Here is a 14,678-nt window from a genome sequence, read left to right on the forward strand (position 1 = left end):
CTCTCTTCCACCTCCATCTACAGGCATCACCACCAAACAACTGAAGTGCGGATCAAAGGGGAGAACCAGGCTGAAGTGCAACCAGCCAGCCTGTGGTGAGAAGCGTCTAAGTTTGTCAGGGCACTGAAAGTGTTAAGATCAGCTTAGAATGCATTTTGCTTTTATTTCATTTGACCAAATCTGACTTGTTATGCTTTGACTTATAATCACTTAAAATCTATCTTTTGTAGTTAATAAATTTGTTTGTTTATTTTACCTGAAGCAGTGCATTTGGTTTGAAGTGTGTCAGAGAATCCCCTTGGGATAACAAGCCTGGTACATATAAATTTCTTTGAGGAACTCATTTTAGCTTGCGGTGTCCGGCGGGCATAACTGGACACTGCAAGATGGAGGTTCCTAGGGTTGTGTCTGGGACCGGAGATATTGGCTAGTGTCATTCGGTTGCCCAATCCAAGGAGCAGCTTACATGCCAGCAGCTGTGCGTGAACAGCCCAGGAGTGGGGATTCTCACAGCAGAGCAGGGTAAGGCTGGCTCCCAGAGTCCAGGATTGGAGTGACCTAGCAGATCACTGGTCCAGATAACACCAGGGGAACCTCACAGTGGCACAGCAGAGCAGGGTGTATGTGCAGCTGGTTACTTCAAGTGAAGTTCACACTTGAAGCACTGGTATTTGTGATTTTAAACAAGTCTTAAGTGCAGTGGCTAAGAACACTCAGGAGGAGGTCACAGTTTTGTTATTTTCTGTTTGCTTATTTCGGAAAAGGGAAGTAGAAACAAAAAAGCAGGAAAATGAGTGAAAGCAATGAAGCAATTGAGAAGTTGGATCTTTTTAGGCTGCAGGTTGCAGAAAAGGAGAGGGAGCACCAGAGATTATTGCAACTGAAACAACTGGAGATAAAAGAAAAAGAAAGAAAGAAGAAAAAAAAAAAGAGAGAGAGAGAGAGAGAGAGAGAACACACCAGCTGGACTTGCTAGAGAAGCAGAACCAGAGCCCCCGACCCCCACGGCTCCCATCACTCCAAAAATCCACAAGTGGGAACACTTATGTCCTCCATACCGTGAGGACAATGATATTGCTGAATATCTGACTACCTTTGAAAGGTTGTGTGTAATACATGAAATCCTTGATGATAAGAGAGTTCCTACCCTGATTGCGAAATTAACTGGTAAAGCTCAAAATATTTTCAATGGAATGCCTATTGAAGATGCTTTAGACTACTGTAAATTTAAAGATACTGTTTTGCAAAATTTTCAGATTACGCCTGAAACATATAGAGTGAAATTTAGGAATCTTAAAAGGGATATTGGTATGAGTAATGGGGAGTATGTAAACAAAATGAAAGATTTGTTGTGAAAATGGGTGAGGGGTAAGGAGGTGGCAAGTTTTGAGGGAATGTTGGATCTTGTTGCTCAAGAGCATTTCCTAAGCATATGTCAGGCTGATGTCTGTGGGACAAAGATGTAAAGTCTGTGGATGAGATGGCTCTTTTAGCTGATGCCTTTGAGCAGATTCAGGCATCTATTGAGGGCAGGCCCCAGAAAGAGGGGTTTAAAACTTGTGGGGAGGGAGGATCCCATTTTGCCTCTGGAAAGAGAGAAGGGAGCTGGGAGCCTAAACATTCTCTTACCCAAAACATCCCTGTACTGCAACCCTCATCCCAAATCTCCTGTAAAAGCAGAAGAGCCCAAAAGGTTCTATTAGTGTAATTCCACTGATCACCTGAGGAATAAATGCCCTGTGCTACGAGGAAGAAGGCAACCAGTAGCTCATTTTAGTTCTTCTGTCCTCAACACAGAAACCCCCAAGCAATGGAAACCTATCATATTGGTTTTGTGAGATTAGCCTCTCCAGAATCAGATATGGAGCTTGTTAAGGCTGTCCAAATTGATGGCAGGGAATACTTGGGGCAGAGGGATACAGGGGCCCAGATCTCTCTGGTTAAGCAGAGTGTGGTCCCAAAGACAGTATGTTGCCTGGCCAAATGGCAAAGACTGTGGGGGTGGGCAAAAGCAGATTTCTTGTACCACTAGCTAAAATCCATGTGGTCTGGCGAGGTTAGGAAAGTGTTTTGACTGTGGGGGTAATAGAACACCTCCTAGTCAACCTGCTTCTTGCTAATGATTTTTTCCATGTAGTTCAGGTTAAAGTACTTGCCTGCAGCAGGAAGGAGTTTTATGCTGGGACCCCAAGGGAAAGGGTAAGGTCTCAGGAACTGTTGAGAGAATGGGAGAGACTCTCCTTGATTCTTCTGCTGCTGGGGGAAGCCACATGCTTCCAGGTGGGAGGGTGATTGAGACCAACTCCTGCACTGCAGCTGGAGACAACACCACATCAGGAAGGGATGGAGGTGTAATGACTGACAGGGAGAGAATTGTCCAGGTTGTTAGCTGCCAGCAGGTTGCAGCTGAACCAGAGATGGAGGGTACCGCAATCCAGGTCCCAGTTTTTCAGGATGCTATTTCTGATACATTTTTGGAAAGTAACTGTGTCTCTTTACATCAAAATGCAGCTCCAATGCCTGTGACAGCAGAATTGTTGAGACCAGGAAATTGCCAGGTGGCAGTTTGTGAGAACACAAATGACCCAACTGGCAGGCGGGGAGGGGGGGGGGTTCCTCCAGGCTGGTGAGACAGAGAGCAGTTATGGGAAAGCTGCTGGGAAAAGGAAAACCTGATCGAAGGGTAAACACACCTAGTCCAGAGAACACAGATCACAGCCCTCTAGGGGGCAGGGAAGGACTCAGTGCTGGGAGGGGGAAACACAGGGTAACCCCAAAAGGGGAGCTGGATTTTCTGCATATGTACAGTCCTGGGGATGGGAAACCGCTCCCCAAAGGGCCAGTCAATGTGCAGAATCCCCCTGGACACCTATCCTGCCAGACCTAGAGGCACCAAAATTCCAGAAACATGATTAAATTAAGAACCCACACAGAGTGGAACAACTGGAGGGGAAGAAAAGCCAGTGACTTGGGAGAGAGTCAAAGGACACCAGGGATAATGAACAAACTAACCTCAAACTAGAATATCTGAACAGAGGGCGTGGTATCATAAAGATGCTTGTAATTGCATATCTGTAATAACAATTTTGGTATTAATGTTAAGTTTTAGGGATAAGAATTTTGACATGGATGTTAAACCTTATGATAATGCTACTTTTCAATTAATACCTGTAAACAGACTTAAAACTTACCACAGCAGAGAAACCATAAAAACCTGGTTTGCTGGGTGATGGGGAAACTGAGACACGCTGCCTCATGGCCTTAATGGCTGGATGCCAAGGGAACTGTAACACAAACTGCCTTCGAGATAGCCAGTGACTAATCCTCTTGCACCCCACACCCCCATGCTCATCCTTATAATATGATTGTGTGATATCCAACGCATGCATAAGGGCACTTTCATGGAACTTTGTGACTTGCTTTCCCCTGCCCTGAAGCGCATGAATATCAAGATGAGAGCAGCCCTCACAGTTGAGAAGCGAGTGGCAATAGCCCTGTGGAAGCTTGCAACGCCAGACAGCTACCGGTCAGTTGGGAAATCAATTTGGAGTAGTCAAATCTACTGTGTGGGCTGCTATGATGCAAGTAGCCAACGCAATCAAAGATCTGCTGATATCAAGGGTAGTGACCCTGGGAAATGTGCAGGTCATAATGGATGGCTTTGCTGCAATGGGATTCCCCAACTGTTGTGGGGCGATAGACGGAACCCATATCCCTATCTTGGCACCGGAGCACCAAGCCGGCGAGTACATAAACTGCAAGGGGTATTTTCAGTAGTGCTGCAAGCACTGATGAATCACAAGGGACGTTTCCCGGCCATCCTACGTTGATGTTGATGAAAGGTAGATGATGCTCGCATCTTCAGGAACTCTGGTCTGTTTCAAAAGCTGCAGGAAGGGACTTTATTCCCAGACCAGAGAATAACTGTTGGGGATGTTGAAATGCCTATAGTTATCCTTGGGGACCCAGCCTACCCCTTAATGCCATGGCTCATGAAGCCATACACAGGCACCCTGGACAGTAGTCAGGAGCTGTCAACTACAGGCTGAGCAAGTGCAGCAGAATGGTGGTAGAATATGCATTTGGACGTTTAAAAGCACGCTTGTGCAGTTTACTGACTCGGTTAGACCTCAGTGAAACCAATATTCCCACTGTTATTACTGCTTGCTGTGTGCTCCACAATATCTGTGAGAGTAAGGGGGAGACGTTTATGGCGGGGTGGAAGGTTGAGGCAAATCGCCTGGCCGCTGGTTACGCGCAGCCAGACACCAGGGCGGTTAGAAGAGCACAGGAGGGCGTGGTATGCATCAGAGAAGCTTTGAAAACCAGTTTCATGACTGGCCAAATTATGGTGTGAAAGTTCTGTTTGTTTCTCCTTGATGAAACCCCCCACCCCTTGGTTCACTCTATTTCCTTGTAAGCTAACCACCCTCCCCTCCTCCCTTCAATCACCGTTTGCAGAGGCAATAAAGGCATTGTTGCTTCACATTCAGGCATTCTTTATTAATTCATCACACCAATAGGGGGATAACTGCCAAGGTAGCCCGGGAGGGGTGGTGAAGGAGAGAAGCACTGGGAGGGGTGGTGGAGGAGGGAAGGACAAGGCCACACTGCACTTTAAAAGTTTAAAACTTTAAAACTTATTGAATGCCAGCCTTCTGTTGCTTGGGCAATCCTCTGGGGTGGAGTGGCAGCCTTGGGTGGGTTCGGGGGGTACTGGCTCCAGGTCCAGGGTGAGAAACAGTTCCTGGCTGTTGGGAAAACCAGTTTCTCTGCTTGCTTGCTGTGAGCTATCTACAACTTCATCATCATTATCATCATCATCATCCTCATCCCCAAAACCTGCTTCCGTGTTGCCTCCATCTCCATTGAAGGAGTCAAACAACACGGCTGAGGCTCGCCTCAGCTCCTTAAGTTTCACGCGGCACTGCTTCGGGTCCCTTTTATGGCCTCTGTCCTTCATGCCCTGGGAGATTTTGACAAATGTTTTGGCATTTCGAAAACTGGAACGTAGTTCTGATAGCATGGATTCCTCTCCCCAAACAGCGATCAGATCCCGTACCTCCCATTCGGTCCATGCTGGAGCTCTTTTGCGATTCTGGGACTTCATCAAGGTCACCTCTGCTGATGAGCTCTGCACCCCACCTGCAGCTTGCCACGCGGGCCAAACAGGAAATTGAAATTCAAAAGTTCGCGTGCCTTTTCCTGTCTACCTGACCAGTGCATCTGAGTTGAGAGTGCTGTCCAGAGCGGTCACAATGGAGCACTCTGGGATAGCTCCTGGAGGCCAATACTGTCTAATTGTGTCCACAGTACCCCAAATTCGACCCAGCAAGGCCGATTTCAGCGCTAATCCCCTTGTCAGGGGTGGAGTAAGGAAATAGATTTGAAGAGCCCTTTAAGTCGAAAAAAAGGGCTTCATCGTGTGGATGGGTACAGGGTTAAATCGATTTAACGCTGCTAAATTTGACCTCAACTCCTAGTGTAGACCAGGGCTAAGTTTCTGATCCAGCAACATGCTAAGCACCCTCAATTAGCTGTTTCTGTGGCACTGAATTCATTGGTGAATCCCCATTGACTCCAGTGCGAATAGGATTTCAGTCCATAAGTCAGGAAGGGCTGCAGGTGCTAAGAGTCAAATTCTGAGAGGTTTAAGCACCTACAGATCCCATGCCTTTCTATGGGAGAACAACATCTCATGGAGCTGCCTCCCCTCTTAACTCCACAATTGTCTATAGCTGCTTCACTCTGAAGACCGCCAAAAAGGTTCCACAGCCCCCTATGCTCCACGGACACTGAGAAACACTGAACTCCATCATTGTCTATGTGACATTGCACTCCATATGATTTTATGAAAATATGCTAATGAGCGTGAATATAATGTAACTGGAATATGCTTCATGCTAAAGGTCTCTTGTAAGGTATTACTACTAAGTTTATAATCTACTGAGTGTGGTCATCCTATTTGTATCATTCTTGTATCTGAAACTAGGAATATAGAATACAACTCTGAGGTCCTATTGTAGTTATGTAAAGTGTAGGTCATTAATGGTGGTTTAGAATCTTGATGGCTCCCATCAGCTAGGACAATTGACTGTAGATGGCTCTGTTTACTTGAGAGCCTTCCTGTGAGTCAGGCTGGGAAGAATGAAGGCTTGGGGGGGGGGATCTCATAGGACATGTGACCTTGTCACCTGGTACCGGAATTCATCTTAAACCTGGTGCTCTTCCATTTACAAGGTGGGGTGGGGACCCAAACAGACAAAAGATTTCCGCCTTGTGCCAAAGGTATATAAGGGGGTAGAACAGAACAAAGGAGGTTGCAGTCATGAGAAATCCCTTAGCTACCACCTGAGCTGGGACAAGGACTGTACCAGGGGAAAGGATTGGGCCAAGTTTAGAAAGGAGTCTAGTCTGTGAAAGAAGCTTATTGAAACACCTCTGAGGGTGAGATTTACCTGTATTCAGTTTCTTACTGTATTAGGCTTAGATTTGCGTGTTTTTGTTTTATTTTGCTAGGTAATTTACTTTGTTCTGTCTGCTATTACTTGGAATCATTTAAATCCTACTTTTTGTACTTAATAAAGTCACTTCTGCTTATTCATTAACCCAGAGAAGTAATTCCTGGGGAAGCAAACAGCTGTGCATCTCTATCAGTATTATAGAGGGCGGACAATTTATGAGTTTACCCCGTAAAAGCTTTATACAGAGTAAAACTGATTTATTTGGGGTTTGGATCCCATTGGAAACTAGATGTCTGGGTGCTAGAGACAGGAGCACGACTTAAGCTGTTTTCAGCTAAGCCTGCAGCTTTTAGGGGATGTGTTTGAGACCTGGGTCTGTGTTTGCAGCAGGCTAGCATGTCTGGCTCAACAAGACAGGGTACTGAAGTCCCAAGCTGGCAGGAAAAACAGGCTCAAAGCTAGTCTCAGCACATCAGGTGACAGCCCCAAGGGATCTCTGTGACCCAAACCGTCACAGTCGGCTTGCCAGATACATCACACTTATAGGGTATATGTATATAGGAGACTTGGGCAGCTAGCCTACACTGTCACCTGTGATATTGCATCCACACTGATATTTTTAGATATCTATCTCAAGCCGAGTGAGTGTGTGAATGTCCACCTGGGCTGAGAATTATGCCTCCCAACTGCTGTGTACATGTACCCTAGGCACCTGAATAGGTGATTGGTTTAGATCTCATTAACTAACAGGGCCAGGCGGGTTAGCTCTTGGCTGAATGACTGCTAGAGGGAGCTCTACCCTAAGAGTCAGTGCTGACCCCAGTACCCGAGGGATCCTGGATATTTCATCCCCATGCTCATCAACAAGATAAACAAATTGACTACCATTACCGTGGTCAATAAGAAACCAAGCTTCCAGACTCACCACAACTGGACGGCATCCTCCAGTCATCGACAGTGACCCCATGCTTCCTGCAGGCATTCGCATAGGACTCCAGCGCCTCACACAGAATGCTCTTGTCCCCCTCATTCAGACACATGTCATAAACGCAGCTGTCAAAGAAGTCATCGGCGCTCACCCTGGAGTGACACTCTCTGAAGGGCCCTCCCGGTGCTTTACTGATCAACCCACAGTGACTGTCATCCCCATACAGATCTCTCTTGCTCTCATCACACATTGGACAAGTGTCTTGGCAATAATCCCAGCAAATGGGATCCCGGTCTTGGACTTTCCAACTGGCAGCCCAGCCCACAATGGAGGAGACTCTGGTGCCATTGGATGATGTCATGTCATCTTCTGGATTCTGGTTGAAGTTCCCACATAGGCCGCACGTGGCCCCATAATAGCTGCTGGGGAGGGTGATCACTACATGCCAATTTTTGTCATATGTAATCTGGAGGCCGAAGTCCGTCTGCAGGACGGTACTGAGGTCTTTCTGGTACAGTCTGATTTTACCGTCTTTCAGTGTCACTGGGAGACTGGTGATCACACTGTTCAGCTAGAGACAGAGAGGACGGGGGAGGTATGATAGGTGTTATTGCTCTTTCATCCTCACTTGTTCTTATTGCAACTGTCACCTTGTCACTCATTTCGACTGTAAATCATTGTCACTTGTAACCAGTGGCATGTAAAAGAATCACTGAAATCAATGTGACTTTCCCTGAATAAACACAGTATTTATCTACCAGTTTCTATTTGTCTGCAAAATTCTCTATCTATCTATCACAACCATGTTAAACACACAAGACGAATTGCATTTATGTACTTGTATTGCCCATATGATATATTCAGCTTATGTCGCCTTTATCTAGGATTCCATTTGTGTGAGAGACACTACACTCCTCGTTGCTTTTGTGGATACAGACTAACACGTCTACCCACTGATACATGACAAAAAATACTGTTTGTTATAAGTAGAAAAGGCACAGAGTCCTGAGCTGGGAAACTCACCCGGACTTTGCCAACTTCCCTCTTGTAGATGGAGATGTTGTACCCATAGACGTAAATATTCGTCACCTGCCAAAAGGAGATATCCTGGTTCCCCCTGTCGTTGTTCTTCTCATTAATGGTGAAGGGCTCCAGGGTAGGGTCGCTGCCACAGTACTTAGCGATGGTGTACTTGCAGGTGCCCTGCAAGTCAAACTTCAGGCCATCAAAGGTTTGGTACTGTGCATCCCCTGCACCCAGGCAAATTCCAGTGAGGTCAGGAACACATGCCTCTTGGCCATCGTCAATTTTGCATGTCTCCTTGATCCGGCATTCTAGGGTTTTGCAGGGATCTGAAAGGAGAAAACCCAGTCATATCAACAGGGTAGGGAACTCAAGTCCAGTGTCTAGGCTGGGAGATCCAGCCCTGTCATGGGCACAGCATTCATGCAGAACCAGCTGAGCTAGTGTGACACGGTTGGAACAGATGGCTACAGGAGAGTAATAGAAGACAGATATATTAGCCCCAGGTTAAGTAGGTCCCTTTTCCCTGGGTAAGGTAACAGGGAAGGTTCCAGAATAATCAGAAACCTTCTGGAGACAATTAAGACTTATTAGAACACCTGCAGCCAATCAAGAAGCTGCTAGAATCAATTAAGGCAGGCTAATCAGGGCACCTGGGTTTAAAAGGGAGCTCACTTCAGTTTGTGGTGCGCGTGTAAGGAGCTGGGAGCAAGAGGTGCTAGGAGCTGAGAGTGAGAACAGCATACTGTTGGAGGACTGAGGAGTACAAGCATTATCAGACACCAGAAGGAAGGTCCTATGGTGAGGATAAAGAAGGTGTTGGGAGAAAGCCATGGAGAAGTAGCCCAGGGAGTTGTAGTTGTCGCACAGCTGTTCCAGGAGGCACTCTGGACAGCTGCATTCCACAGGGCCCTGGGCTGGAACCCAGAGTAGAGGGCAGGCCTGGGTTCCCCCCAAACCTCCCAACTCCTGGTCAGACTCCATGAGGAGCTGACCTGGACTGTGGGTTCATGAAAACGGCCAAACTAAGGGCTGCCGTGAAGCTCCAAGGCAAGCAAATCCGCCAATAAGCGCAAGACCCACCAAGGTAGAGGAGGAACTTTGTCACACTAGCCAGAGGACATTGAGAAGTTGGGAAGCCTGGGATACTCAACGGCACTTGGTTTGCTGGAAGCTATGGTTCCACTCTATCGAAACACTTAATCAAGTGAGTTCAGTTGAAATCAATGAGGCTACACACATGCTTAAAGTTATGCATATGCACAAATGCCTATGGCTCTGATCCAGCAAAATGCTGAGCACCCTCAATAACGCATTGCTATGGCACTGAAGTCATTAGCTGTAGGTACTGGAACTAGGAGTGCTGGGGGTACTGCTGCACCTCCTGGCTTGAAGTGAATTCCAGTGTATGTAACGTTTACAGTTTGGTTCAATGGCTCTCAGCATCCCCACTGTAAAAACTGTTCCAGCACCCCTGTCATTGGCTAACTCCCAGTGATTCCACCGGGAGAGGGAATTCAGTCCATAAATCAGTGAGATCTGCAGGTGCTAATGGTCAAATGCTAAGTGGTGCTAAGCGCCTGTGACTCCCATGGGAGGAAAAGTTCATCTCAGAGATTTCCCTCCCCCCTAACTCCCCACAACTAAGTTCTTGTGCTGCTTCACGCTGAAGTCCACCAGCTCAGTTTATAAAGGAGAGTGTGTGTCCTCTCCACGTCGAAGGAGGGGCAGACAGAGTAATGAACTTACACTGGTCAGATTTCTGACCAAGGCAAGATGGCACAGTTCTGGGGATCTGGGGGGAATAGGCTGGAGCCTCCCTATTGTTGGTTCATGAAAGGCTCGGAGAAGCATTCATGTAACTCGGTTGGGTGTGCACCTACCTGTGGATGTCTGTGCAAGTGTAGTACCTGCCAGAGGTTTGTAGCTTGCCAACAACACAGTGAGAGGGATACCCCAGGTTGGACAGAGGGCTCAGCAGTCCCACAGTCCAGGCTGCACCCTGGGAAGCTCTGGAACAATCATACTTCTTGCTGAATTGCAAATTGGCTATCTCTGTCTATGATTAGCTAAGCAGAATCAGGCTGATTAGTTAGCAGAAGGGTATTTCTTGAGGAAAAATAAGCTTAATAAATAATCTGTTATAAACTGGTTTCTCCCATCCCTACCTCAGTTATTCCACCCACAGTAACCCCTCAGTGACTCTCCTTCACCTTTGCTGATGCAGCCCATGATACCGTCTCTGATCTGACAGGTTTCTTCTCTGGTGCAATTGTGGGCTTTGCAGGTCACCCCTCGGGCAGGAACGCAGGTGCAGCTCTGCTGGCACTCATTCGTCAGCATCGTCTCGCTGGGCTGAAGGGACATTTGGAAAAGGGGAAATAAAACAATGTAATGGGGAAAATATTATTTATAATAACTTCTGGCAGTGCTTAGCCTAGAGATGTGGGGTGATGTGTGTTAAAATATCTGTTCTGTTATATTATTATTTGCTCTTAATGTTAAAGAGAAAGGCTGTCTTGTGCGCTCAGCACTGGGCCAAGGGCCAGAAATAGCATCTAGGTTTTAACCTCCCATCTGCTCCTGACTCACTATGTGTCCATGAGCAAGTCACTGCCCCTCTCTGTGCCTCAGTTTCCCTACAACGGACAAAGGGAATTAAATAATCTTGCCTTTCTTGGAGCTTTGGGTATTGGGTACTAGCAGAGTGGGGATGCCAGGGTGGATGGGCCAAAGCTCTGATCCACTGTAGCTAACCTTATTCCTGGCTCATGCAGGGATTAAGATGTGGTGGTACCTTGTAGTATCTTCCATGCTCAAAGCACCCACAGCTCTCCAAAGTCACGCAGCCCTGGCCGTTGAAGAAGAAGCCCTCGTCACACTGGCAGCCTTCAGCACAGGTCTCCGGGCAGTCCATGATGTCTCCAGTGCAGGTGGTGCAGAGGTCAGCACAGACCTCATAGTGGCTGTTGGCTGGGCAGGTCAGAGCTTAAATAGAGAGAGGATTAATTTAGGGCAGAAAAGATCTCACACCATGAACCAGAGGTACAGAGACATGAAGGGGAGGAGAGCTGGGCTGGGAGGAGAGGACCAGGACACTTATTTAAGGTTGGTTTCCATCTAGAAGAGTTTCTGAAGAAACCCAGAGGTTTGGAATGAGATGCCTTGAAATTATGACCCTCCCCAGTGCATCCCAGAGCTCCATCAGCATCACAGAACTTACGGCAGAAGGAGGCGCTCCTCCAGGGCTGGATGGTGACCTTGGCCTCTTGGCAGGCCGTCACGTAGCTGTGGATGCTCTGGCACAGGACCTGGGAGTTCCCGTTGCCCAGGCACAAATCATACAGGCAGTTGTTGAAATACACGCTGGGGCTGACCGTGCCATGGCAGGTGGCAAAAGGGCCGTCAAGGGCTATGAGCAGTCCGCAGTAGTTGTGCTCTTTGAAGACATCTTTCCTCTCCTCCTCACAGACCGGACAGCTGTTCCCAGCACATTTGTCTGTACAGGATGCCTCTGGGGTCTGAACTTCCCAGGCAGACCCGAAGGATGCAGTGTCGGGGGCCACCCTGCCATCAGGGAGCAGGAACTTGTCATCCTGCTGCCCTTTGTAGTTCCCGCATAGGCCGCACATCCGGCCATGGTAGCTCCCTGGGACAGTGACTCTGGCATGGTAAACCAGGTCGTAGATCACAGTGAGGCCAAAGTCAGTTTGCACCAAGACGTTCCTGCCGTGCTGATATGCCCAGAGTCGCCCATCGGCCACGATCACAGGCAGGTTGTGGGACACCCCATCCACCTGGGAGAGACAGAGCATCCTGTGTGAGCTGTGGGGAGTGGAAACTGTAGGGTTTGGGTTATGTGCAGTGAGTTTTGAGATTCTGTTCTCACTGACACTTGTAGCGTAAATCCAGTATGACTCCAGATCTCACTTTAGAATAACTCCAGATTTATGCCTGTGCCACTGAGATCAGAATCTGGTTCCAGGCCTGCAATAAATTAGGCAGTAAAAGCCCTGATCACTGTATCACATGATGATTCTGGCCCACATCTCCCTCTGGCCCTCACCTCCCTCCTGATCCTTTCTCTTTCCCACTCCCTCCATTTCCTTACCCGGCTCTTCGTCTGCACCTGTTTGGGAGCTGACTTCACCACATCCCAGCTGTTCCCCTTGGGCAAATGTAATGTGATTTTTGTTAGGTCCTCAGAGATCATCAGCACCGCTATTCCCACTCGAATCACTCCCCACCGATCTGTTCCCATCCTGCTGCGCTGATGAGACCCACAGAGTCAAGGGGAGAGGAGATGGAGGCCCGAGGGAGGGTTTCAGCACAGGCTGAGTACAAACAGTGGCAGAAAAGGATAATGATGCCATTGCCGACAGGCAGATTTGCAGCAAGAGGAGGTTTAGGAGGAGGAGGAGGAGAGTTCAGGTTCAAAGTCAATACCCAGGTTAGAAAAAATGAAGGCAAATCTTCAAGGGGAAACTTCTTGTCCATATGTTCCAAGCTCGTCACCCTGACCTACCTCTCTGCTCCCCTTTTGCTAACCACCCAGGTCCTCCCTGATCCTCTCTTTACCATCTCCATCTCCTCCACCCACATTTGGCCTGCAGCTCTGCTTCATACCCACACGTACACTCAGAACTATCTCCTACTTCTTGTCCATGTCCTCCCTCCCCTAAAAACCCATGAGTTATGAACCAGGAATGGAAGCAGAGAAGATGGAGCTGAGCTGGAGGAAGCTCCCTGTGCCCACGAGAAGCTCTCACATAGCAGCATCTATGGGTAATGCTTTCTACCATCTCCTGTTGGCTATGAGACCAGTCCCATCGGCCTGGATGGTGACTTGTCCTCAGTTACTCATGCTTTTGTCAACACTTGACAGGATTACAGCAGTAGGCTATAACCAGACATGAAGCCCTTGGCATTTCTGCTGGTACACTCCTCTGCAACACATCTCCTCAGCAATACCGGCTGCTGTGAAGATATCAAACCTGTCCCTACACTGGCTTTCCAGAGAGCACTGAAGTTCTCTGTCCTTATCTTTAAAGTGCTCAATGGCCTGAGCCCAGGGTATCTAAAAGATCAGCTACACTTCAGGGATGAAAACCATGTGTAAGCAGGGTCTGAATGAGCTTGGGGAAAAGATCTCCAGGAACACATGGTATTTGCATAAACACACCTACTTTGCCTAGGTATTCAGCAGTGGGGGCTGCTTTGCCATAGTGCTCAATTTTGGCTGTTGTTGGGTTACAAATCACTTGTACAGACGCTCTTTTCTTAACCAGTGTATTATATATATATTTTTAACATCTGCTTTAATAATATTATTTTTTAAATTTGAGTGGAGGGGTAATGAAATGTTATCCTGATTGTATGAGCAGAACGGTACTTACCCAGGCCTGACTGATTGAGGAGTTTCCCCTAAACTGAAACTCACTTGCTAAGCAGGGGGTAGAGAGGCCAGATCCAAATGAAAGAATAATGATGGTGGTGCTGAATAGGGAGTCCTAGACAGCATTTGACTCTCCGCTGTATTGTTCAATAATAGCTAGAGCTGAAATCACTGGTAACCAGAAGCTGAGCCTTAGCTCTAGTGTGGGACCATAGGTGCCGACTCCGTGGGTGCTCCGAGGCTGGAGTGCCCATGGGAAAAAAATGGTGGGTGCTTAGGACCCACTGGCAGCCAAATTCCCTCTCTCCCCCAGTGCCTCCCTTCCATTGGCAGGCCCCACAGATCAGTGCCTCCCCCTCTCTCCACGTGCCAGCCGCCCGCCGCGAACAGCTGTTGTGTGGTGTGCAGGAGGCTGGGAGGGAGGAGAGAGGATGCAGAATGCTTGGGGGGAGGGAGTGGATCTGGGTGCAAAGAGGTGGGGTGGGGGTGGGGCCTTTGGGAAGAGGTGGAGTGGGGGCGGAGCCTGGGGCACTTTGAAAAATTGGCCCCTGTGCGTCAGACAGTGTTGCAGTGTAGGAGACTGTACATCCTGCCCTAGCAGTGAGGTTCCCTGGTATCCTCTGAAATCACGGAGAGCTGGGTCCAGTGGTGGGAGCTCAGAATGTGCTTTCGCAGCAGGTACAGGGTGCGGTGGCAGCAGCAGCCAATGGTGGCACAGTGAATGGCAGCAACTGTGAGCCACAGCGGCTGCAGCAGTGGAGGTATTGATGGGCACTTTCCCCCCTCAGGGGGAGGTGAACTCATGTGGACACACCTCTGAACTCTGGGTCTTCACTGACCAAGGACAGCGACTGTGAGTGGGGCACAG

The 14,678-nt window shown here is 48.2% G+C and overlaps 1 protein-coding gene across 1 annotated transcript in view; it reads right to left on the reverse strand.

The window, feature by feature from the left end:
* LOC119847874 (IgGFc-binding protein-like) overlaps window positions 1–14,678 on the reverse strand; it is an 83,058-nt gene that overhangs the window by 25,759 nt on the left and 42,621 nt on the right. The window contains exons 23-28 of the mRNA XM_043502307.1: window positions 12,527–12,685; window positions 11,639–12,212; window positions 11,213–11,403; window positions 10,629–10,770; window positions 8,416–8,744; window positions 7,390–7,963 (exon numbers count right to left, since the gene is read on the reverse strand). Of these exons, the coding sequence (XP_043358242.1) occupies window positions 7,390–7,963; window positions 8,416–8,744; window positions 10,629–10,770; window positions 11,213–11,403; window positions 11,639–12,212; window positions 12,527–12,685 (1,969 nt within the window). The remainder of the gene's footprint in view (window positions 1–7,389; window positions 7,964–8,415; window positions 8,745–10,628; window positions 10,771–11,212; window positions 11,404–11,638; window positions 12,213–12,526; window positions 12,686–14,678) is intronic.

This window comes from Dermochelys coriacea, chromosome 24, assembly GCF_009764565.3.
Source record: "Dermochelys coriacea isolate rDerCor1 chromosome 24, rDerCor1.pri.v4, whole genome shotgun sequence".
Lineage (NCBI taxonomy): Eukaryota > Metazoa > Chordata > Testudines > Dermochelyidae > Dermochelys > Dermochelys coriacea.